The sequence below is a fragment of the Barbatula barbatula genome (assembly GCF_947034865.1).
Source record: "Barbatula barbatula genome assembly, chromosome: 23".
Taxonomy (NCBI): domain Eukaryota; kingdom Metazoa; phylum Chordata; class Actinopteri; order Cypriniformes; family Nemacheilidae; genus Barbatula; species Barbatula barbatula.
The window spans coordinates 14,737,487-14,747,620 of NC_136786.1; the positions used below are offsets into that span (position 1 = coordinate 14,737,487).

The 10,134-nt window shown below is 42.9% G+C and overlaps 1 protein-coding gene across 2 annotated transcripts in view; it reads left to right on the top strand.

The window, feature by feature from the left end:
* Positions 1 to 9,865, top strand: part of zfhx4 (zinc finger homeobox 4) — a 70,595-nt gene extending 60,730 nt beyond the window's left edge. For both annotated transcript variants that reach the window (XM_079447356.1, XM_079447357.1), the window contains 2 exons: positions 127 to 5,319; positions 5,663 to 9,865. In XM_079447356.1, the coding sequence (XP_079303482.1) occupies positions 127 to 5,319; positions 5,663 to 7,104 (6,635 nt within the window). In that variant the 3' untranslated portion in view covers positions 7,105 to 9,865. The remainder of the gene's footprint in view (positions 1 to 126; positions 5,320 to 5,662) is intronic.
* The last annotated feature ends 269 nt before the right edge of the window (positions 9,866 to 10,134 follow it).

Genomic DNA, 10,134 nt, shown 5'->3' on the forward strand with positions numbered 1-10,134 from the left:
TATACCACAATGTCCACTAAATTGTATGGACTGCATTAGAGAATTCCTCAAAATATATCATAATAATCCTTTAAGATAAAAATCCGGTAGAACAAATCTAAAATCTCTGCTCTTTTTTTTTAACAGGAATTGGCTCTAAGGATACGAAAAGCAGCACAGGCCAAGACAAAAGTGAGGTTGATCGTAACAATGAGGAACACAAGCCACCCAAGGAAGCTGTTGATGCCAGTGACTGGAAGAAGGCTAGCAGTCAAGACAGGAAGAGCCCAGATTCACTGCAGGAGCATCTTAGTGATCAGCAGAAGCGGCAGCAGCTCTCAGTTTCCGATCGCCATGTCTACAAATACCGCTGCAACCATTGCAGCCTGGCTTTCAAGACGATGCAGAAGCTTGAGATACATTCCCAATACCATGCCATTCGTGCAGCCACAATGTGCAGCCTCTGCCAGCGCAGCTTCAGGACATTCCTTGCTCTTCGAAAGCATCTGGAGACCGGTCACCCCGAGCTTAGTGAGTCCGAAGTGCAACAGCTCTGTGGGAGCCTGCCTCTAAATGGTGACATTGTTGAGAGTGAGATGAGGGCTCTGGAAGAGGCACAAGCTTTTGAAAACGAACTAGACAAAGAGGATGAACTTGACCAAGAAGGAAAGGCTAGTCCCACTGGAAGTGATAGCAGCTCCTTGCTTGATGACATGGGTTCAGAACCAAAGCGTACCTTGCCCTTTAGGAAAGGACCAAATTTTACCATGGAGAAGTTTTTAGACCCCTCACGTCCATACAAATGCACAGTATGCAAAGAATCATTCACCCAAAAGAACATTCTTCTCGTTCACTACAATTCTGTCTCCCATTTACATAAGCTAAAGAAAGTTATCCAAGAAGCCTCAAGCCCAGTTCCCCAGGAGACCAGCAACAATGTTGACAACAAACCATACAAATGCAATATATGTAACGTTGCTTATAGCCAAAGCTCAACCCTGGAGATCCACATGAGGTCTGTACTTCATCAGACAAAAGCCAGATCAGCCAAAATGGAGTCTAGCAGCAGTACTGGCGGTGGGAGTAGTGGAAGTACTTCAGCTAAAAGCCCCGTTCCACTCAATCAGGGAAACACAGATTCTGCAAGTGCACCAGTATCCTCTAAAAAAGAAAACAGTGTAGATGCCAAAGAAGTTACCATGAAGCAAACTACTGATCACATCTCTGTGCAGCCCACCCACCAACCAGCTCAGTCACCAACACAGCTTCAAATGCAACTCCAGCATGAGCTTCAGCAGCAAGCTGCATTCTTTCAGCCACAGTTTTTGAATCCAGCTTTTTTCCCCCACTTCCCAATGACACCAGACGCCCTGATGCAGTTCCAGCAGCCCCAGTTTCTTTTTCCCTTCTACATTCCTGGAGCTGAATTTAACATCAGCCCTGAGCTTGCATTGCATTCAGCTGCATTCGGGATGCCTGGCATGACAGGATCGTTCCTAGAAGATCTGAAGCAACAGATGCAGCAACAACACCAACTGGGCCAACAGCAGCAGCTTCAGCTCTCACAGCATCAAGCCCAACAACAGGCCTCCCAGTCTCAGATGCAGCAAAAAGCACAGCAGCAGAGCCACAAGCTTAAAACTGAGTCCAACCACATGGCTCTCTCTGAGATTCAAATGTCTAAAGATGCTGAGGAACATTTAGAGAAACATGAGAGCAGAGCAAGGCAGGATATAGCTACTGATGGCACAAAAGAGAATAAAGATTCCAAAAAGCCTACATTTTCAGAGCCTCTAATTCCTCCACCACGCATCATCTCAGGAGCTAGAGGTAATGTGGCCAAGGCACTGCTAGAAAACTTTGGCTTTGAACTGGTAATTCAGTACAATGAGAATAGACAGAAAAGCCAGAAAAAGAACAGAGAGGAAGAACTGACAGAAAAACTAGAGTGTGGACTGTGTGGGAAATTGTTCTCCAATATGCTCATTCTTAAAAGCCATCAGGAACATGTGCACGGCCAGTTTTTTCCTTATGTGGAGCTTGAGAAGTTTGCCCAGCAGTACAGGGACGCATATGACAAGCTGTACCCCATAAACCCAGCATCTCCAGAAACTCCTCCACCACCCCCTCCTGCTCCAGTAACTGCACTCCCTGCTTCCACATCAGTGGGGAAATCACAGACACCATCACCTGCACCTCTACAGACTCCTCAACAACCACCACCACCTCCCCCTCCACCACCTGCACAACTCACTGCACCTCCTCAAGTCCAGCTCCCGGTTTCTCTCGACTTGCCAATTTTCCCACCACTGATGATGCAATCAGTGCAGCACCATGGGCTACCCCCACAGCTTGCGCTGCAGCTTCCAACAATGGACTCTTTATCTTCTGACCTCACACAGTTGTGTCAACAACAACTGGGACTAGATCCAAACTTCCTGCGGCAGTCTCAGTTCAAGCGTCCTCGCACCAGAATTACAGATGATCAGCTAAAAATCCTCCGTGCTCACTTTGACATCAATAACTCTCCCAACGAAGAGCAGATTCAAGAAATGGCAGACAAATCTGGCCTTCCACAGAAGGTCATAAAGCACTGGTTCCGCAACACACTCTTCAAAGAGCGTCAGAGAAGTAAAGATTCCCCTTACAATTTCAGCATTCCACCCATGACCACACTGGAAGATATCAGACTTGAATCCCAAGTAAACATGCTGGAGTACTACAGAACTGAAGCTACGGCGAACAAAAGGTCATCAAGAACACGTTTCACTGATTATCAGCTACGAGTTCTCCAAGACTTCTTTGATACCAACGCTTACCCCAAGGATGATGAAATCGAGCAGCTTTCCACTGTTCTCAACCTACCGACACGAGTGATTGTGGTGTGGTTTCAAAATGCCAGACAGAAGGCCCGAAAATGTTACGAGAACCAAGCTGATTCAAAAGACACTGAAAAGAAAGAACTAACAAATGAACGATACATCAGGACCAACAACATGCAGTACCAATGTAAGAAATGCAACGGCATTTTCCCACGAATTTTCGATCTCATTACTCACCAAAAGAAGCAATGTTATAAAGATGAGGACGATGAGGCTGGAGAAGAAAATCACTCTGAGGAATCAGTAGAGAACCATGATCAGATTTCGGCAAAGCATACAGAGCAATCAAGACAACCTTTTATAACAGCAAGCAGCTCTGGCTCCAGCTCCCCCTTAATGCCATCACCTCGACCTGATGTAGGGAAAACCTCACCCAATCCTGAACTTCTCCATGAAAAAACAAAAGTTGGAGAAAATGCACTTTCACAAAACCCCAAAAGCTTGAGTGATCTAAAATCATCCAAGGCCTCGACTCCACAGCCCCCACAACAGAAAGCACCACAAATATCAAGACCCCATTCACAGCCCCAGTCTTCAGCTGTCCCCTCAAGTCCTCTGTCCATCGCACTGTCTTCACTCAACAACAGCCTCCCCCCACATATGCTACAGTACCACTGTGATCAGTGCAAGATCGCTTTCCCAACAGTAGAACTTTGGCAGGAGCACCAGCACATGCATTTTCTGGCAGCCCAAAACCAATTCCTACACTCCCAGTTTTTAGAAAGGCCAATGGATATGCCCTATATGATCTTTGACCCCAATAACCCTCTTATGACTGGTCAGCTCCTGTCCGGAGCTCTGTCGCAGATGCCAACACCAAGCAACTCTGGCCTCGCCTCGGCTGTTAGCTCTAACGCCATGAAACGTAAATTAGAGGAAAAAGATGATGGAGCTCATGAAAAAGATAGCATCAACAGCGGTGAAGATCAGCACAGAGATAAACGTCTCAGAACTACCATTACTCCAGAGCAACTTGAGATCCTCTATGAGAAGTACTTACTTGATTCAAACCCAACACGAAAAATGTTAGATCACATTGCTCACGAGGTTGGGCTGAAGAAAAGAGTCGTCCAAGTCTGGTTTCAAAATACTCGGGCTAGAGAAAGGAAAGGGCAATTTAGAGCACTTGGGCCTTCCCAGACTCACAAAAAGTGTCCATTCTGCAGGGCATTGTTTAAGGCCAAGTCAGCTTTAGATAGTCACATTCGTTCAAGACACTGGCATGAGGCTAAACAGGCAGGCTTTAGTTTGCCTCCAAGTCCAATGATGCCTCAAGAGGATGAAGGTCAAAGCCCTCAAAAGCACAATTTTTCTGACTATTTACAGATGGCCACAAAGACTGAAGGGAATGATAGTGAGCTTCCAAACGCATCCTCCACTCCAGTCAAAACATCTGAGCTGCCGCTAAGAAACCTATTGAACTTATCTTGCTTAAAAACAGAAAACAGTGATGAACTTGAGGGGCTTAACATGAGTTCCACAGAGGCCTCTTTTGATGCTAACAAAATTGACTTTGATGAGACGTCGTCAATTAACACGGCCGTAAGTGATGCTACAACTGGAGACGAGACTAATAACGAGGTTGAGAATCTCACAATTAATGGAAGTGAGAAAATGATGGAGAACAAAACAAACCAAGCACAACTCATGGAGCTAAATGAGGACAGATTCCTTTTCAACATGGTTAGCCCAGCGCTAAGTTTCTCTGGCAAAGACAGTGACTACTTCTATTACAGAGATGACGACTTTGACGAAAATGCAGACAAGAGCGAAACTTCAAGCTTAGCAGATCCAAGTTCTCCCAGTCCTTTTGGAACTGCCAATCCCTTCAAGTCATCAAAATCCGGCGGGGAGAGACCGGGCCACAAACGTTTTAGAACCCAAATGAGCAACCTACAACTTAAAGTCCTCAAGGCTTGCTTCAGTGACTACCGCACACCTACTATGCAAGAGTGTGAAATGCTGGGCAATGAAATAGGACTCCCAAAACGTGTTGTGCAGGTTTGGTTCCAGAATGCCCGCGCAAAGGAAAAGAAATTCAAAATAAACATTGGAAAGCCATTCATGATAAGCCAAGGTTCCCCAGATGGGCCCAGGCCTGAGTGTACAATATGTAGAGTGAAGTATACAGCTAGACTTTCGATTCGTGACCATATATTCTCAAAGCAGCACATTGCAAAGGTGCAGGAAACCCTGGGGAACCAGGTGGATCGTGAAAAAGACTATCTTGCACCTACCACTGTCCGTCAGCTTATGGCTCAACAAGAACTTGACCGTTTGAAGAAGGCAACCGATATACTCAACTTGCCGGCCCAGCAGCAACCCTCAGTGGATAATAATGCACTTCATGGCCTTAGCCTGCCAACTGCCTACCCGGGAATATCTGGTCTCCCACCAGTACTACTTCCTGGTGTCAACGGGCCATCCTCGCTTCCAGGTTTTCCACCAAATACACCTGGTGAGTTAGTATGACAAAAATAGTCTAGTACAACTTCATGAAAAATGTGTGCACAATTTAAATACCCCACGTGCTTGTGCTGTTAAGGACTGTGACATGGATTTTTAAAAATACATGTAATGCATGCATTCACTGCAGAGGAGTTTGGGTGTGATTGCTTCATTTGCATTGGTTTCATGCTTGTGCTTTTCTTTTCTTGTTCATTTTTATAATCGTTTTTATATAACAAGCCTGTGACAGTTTTGATCCATAACAGTAATATCAGAGAAAATCTTTGCTTGCATAGTTTAAGAGTGATTCTACAGTCAAATATTTCAATATTATCTATACCACTGTATTTCAGCTTTAGCGTCTCCTGGTGCTGGCATGCTTGGGTTCCCTACTCCAGCCACCCCTTCTCCTGCCATGTCTCTCAGCAGTACCCCAACCAAGCCTCATCTTCAGACACCTCCTCCTCCACCCCCCGCACTTCCTCTTCCTCCTTCTCCTTTGGCAGCAAATCAGACTGAGCAGCACATAAAAGAATCAGAGAAAGACAAAAAGTTAGAGAAATCCAAGGTCAAAGAAGCCAACACTGCCCGCCCCGAGACCCCCATCGTTAAGAAAAGGGAAAAGCCCTCGCAGATGACAGGAAAATTGGGAAGTGAGGCTCAGATGGACCCAGCACAACTGCAAGCACTTCAGAATGCCATCGCCGGTGACCCAGGCTCCTTCTTAGGTGGACAGTTTTTGCCTTATTTCATCCCTGGCTTTGCATCATGTTTCTCGCCCCAGCTTCCTGGCGGAGTACAGGGAGGATATTTCCCTCCTCTGTGTGGAATGGAGAACCTGTTCCCCTATGGTCCCGCTATGCCCCAGGCGATTGCGGGGCTTTCCCCAACTGCCCTGCTTCAGCAGTACCAGCAGTCCCTCCAGGATTCCTTACAGAAGCAGCAGCAGCCGCAAAAGCAAAGTGAACAGAAGCAGAAACCCCCCCCTATGAAGTCACCGCAGAGCAACTCTGTCAAACCAAAAGAGGCTATCGAGAACAAGGATGATAAAAGCTCTTCAACAGAAAGCACAAACGGAGAACCCCAAACAGAAACCAAAAGTCCAGGCTTTCCAGATGCGTTTATCGTTCCGTCCATCAAACATGAGTTTATATGTAGAAAGTGCCAGATGATTTTTGCTGACGAAGACTCTGCGGCTCGCCATCAGAAGTCCTTCTGTTACTTTGGTCACCCATATATCGATCCGCAAGAGACGGTGCTTCGTAAGGCAGTGAGCAAGTATAACTGCGTAGCCTGCAACGTGTCCGTCAGTGGGAACGAAGCACTTGGCCAACACCTTCAGTCCAGCGTGCACAAAGAGAAAACAATCAAACAAGCAATGAGAAATGCCAAAGAGCATGCTAGATTATTACCTCACTCAGTCTGCTCCCCTTGTCCTAACACCACATCTACCTCGCAGTCTGCAGCTTCTTCAAATAACACCTTGCCTCATCTCTCTCACTTGTCCATGAAGTCCTGGCCAAATATTCTTTTCCAGGCCTCAGCCAGGAAAGCTGCTTCCTGCCCATCTGCTTCTCCTCCTACCCTTTCCTTGCCTTCAACGGTTACCTCAACTTCGTGCAGCACCTCAGGGGTTCAAACCTCACTACCCACTGAAAGTTGTTCAGATGAGTCTGACAGCGAGTTAAGCCAGAAGCTGGACGACTTAGATAACACGTTGGAAGTGAAGGCTAAGACACCGTCTGGCCTAGATGGCAATTTCAATAGTATCAGAATGGATATGTTCAGTGTGTAGGAGTGAAAGATGGATCCCTTGCTTAAAAGACAAAAAAAAAAGACTTTAACCGCAGTTCCAAAGTTTCTCTAACCCAAAAAGTTACAGTACCAAAAGATTGACTCAGGATTGTTTTTCCCATATTGATATGCTGGCAAGATAATGATTGATTTTTGTTATGGACAGAACTGTTGCAGATGCTTGACTGAGCTTATATTGTATACAAAAAAAACATGGAATAGGAAAACTTTCACAAGTTCTTTGGAGCTTGATTCAAGCCAAAAATTCTCACGATAGCAAATTGCACCTCCGCTGGATTGATTTCCAAATGCTAGCATGTACTGTATGGGATAATGATCCAGAACTTTCAAAGAGAATTTCTCTTAGTTTAGTTAGGTGTAATTCAGTAGCTTTAAATTCTCAGGTCAGAACATAACATTTCTCATTTGTTGAAACAGCAACGAAGCCTGCTTATAAATGGCTTTTACCAAAACATGTCAAGCTTTATTGGAGGCGTTTCCTTGATGTGTGTAGTGTACCAAGAGACAATATTACTGTTCCAGGACAATGCGCATATCCTTTTAGTTTGCCCGAGTATGAATTTTACCACTGAGGGAATTTAGAACGGTAAAGTAAAATGTGTTGAACGCCCCCGTGTTTGCCAGTTTGTGTTGCCACAAGCTGTATTTATATACAACACCCCTTTTCTTGTAGAATCTACTAATAATCTGTGCCAACTCTTACCTTCTTTCTTTTACCTCTCGTCACACCCTTTTCTGAAGAGGTAATAATTCTAGTTTTGATAGACTCTCTTGAAGATTATGTGAATAGAACATTTTTCATTTGTGAATTGCTATACTGTTATGGTACTTGCTTGTGTCTGGACTATAGTGCACTTATTTTGTTCCTCATTTTATTTTTTATTTTATTTTTAGGTAGGCCATGTCTTAATTTAATAGATATCAGTTTTTGGTGTTTGTTTGTTTGTTCGTTTGTTTTAATTATTATTTGTGTGTAGGTCAGCAGCAGATTGGTCCACAATTGTTAGAAACCTTTGACACCGAACAATCCAGAGACATTCAATTGGTGCATCCATGAAAGAAGTACTGTATACTTGAAACTGTAAAAGTGCAAGTTGGACAAAATATGTTGAAATGGTTGGGAAAAACAAAGCTGCTTTAAAATGGGGGCAAAGCTTTTGTTTTATCAAATGAAATTACCCTTTTTCCTATAAGACTGAACACAGTGTTACCCCTACACACTGCCATATAGTGGATGGGCCATTTCTTCCATTTTTCTCTGGGCACTTCTCTTAATGTCACCATTTTCCATCATGTTTAGTGATACAAGTATTATCTTACAACGTTATGCTGCTACTGTGTAATTTCTTTTTTTTTGAGTGTGTTGTCTTTTTGTTTAAATTTTTGGTTTTTATCGCTTGCCATACATTTCAGATTCCTACTAGACTGAATACTGATTCATGAATTACATTGCTTTACTGTTTTCGTTTCGTTTTCAGCTATGTAACTTAAAGAATGTGAACGCTGTCAAGGGTGTTTAATTTTTTATGAATCACTTTCCGGTTTTCTACAGTAGGACAACGTGATTCATTCCAAAGTAACAGAAGGCATATGTATGAAAGTAAAAGGCTTGTGAACAAAGAAAGCTAAGCTGTTGTACATATTCGTAGTTGGCTGTGCATGGTACAAATTTATTATTATGAAGAAATGCAAAAATGTATTGCTTTTGGTATTCCTATTCTGAGATGAACAAGTAGCATGTAATGCAACTGTTTGACAGGTTAAATCAAATCATGCTTAAAAATTGTTTCAAACGATGACATTAAGTAACATTTCATTTTAGTTTTTATTGCTGTACAGGTGATTTCTTTTGTTAAAGGTAAAATGTTACACTTTTTAATTCTTTTTTTTTTGTGGACTTTTTAATGTTCTTATTTGGATTTTTTGTAATATTTTAACGCTTATTTTAATCCTGAAGACACTTTTTGATTGTGTTTCTCAAGAGACATCTTGGCCTCCTAAGGTGCAATCCTGCCTCTGTCCAAAATATGAGCGACTGTCCTGATTCCAAAGGCTTTTTGAACTTTTGAGCTTTTGCCTTTCCCTGAATGTGGAGCAGCATTTAAAGACTGAACTGTCAGCTGGCACTATGCGCTAAAGTGTTAGCTTGAACCAGAATGCTTCCCACACAAAGGAATGGTAAAGCAGAAAAAAAAGAAAAAAATCCCAAAAAAACAAAAAACAAAGGATGGTCCAATAATGTAATTGTACATAAACTGCACAGCAGCCAAAAAACCTTTCTACGGATGGATAACGTGTCAAGCATAGGAGGACAGCCTTCTAAAGGTTGATATTAGGATTGTTCTTCTGGATTTCAAAGGGATGATCGAGACGTAATCATATTCTACACAATACGTACTTTCAACGCCTGGGTATCATAGGAAATGCACCCCAAGGTTTTAATAAAAAAAGACGCCCCTATGGCTAAAACTTTAAATAAACTAAACCAAAAATGTTATTGATGTTTTATATATAGAGAGTAGTCTCATTAGTTTTTGTTACTGTAATGTTTGAGGTCTCAGCTGTACCGTATTACGGTAATAACATGGTTTTGAAACTTTTTTTATTTTGTCACAGACCTGTTGTCATAGTTGAAATGACGTTTATTGTAGATGGTATTTGAACAACTTCTTCTGGAAATAGTTCATCAAGTATGTTTGTTGCTCATTGTTGTGATACATTAAAAACTGTATCTGCAAACCAATTTTTGGCGTGGCATCACTGTCCCTGCTTCCTTCCTGTTTTCCTTTGAAAATGTGCAGCTTCACACCGCATAACATTTTATATAAGGATACGTACAATAAATCAAGGAGACACTTTCCATTTTATTCTTTAAAAAAAATTAATATCAAGCTCTCATTGCAAGTGAGGTACAGGTCACATTATCCCTAAATCCATACTCGGAACATGGTATGCCTTAACATATTATTTGGTTGTAATCTGGTTTTAGCCACATGCGTTGGATTATGGC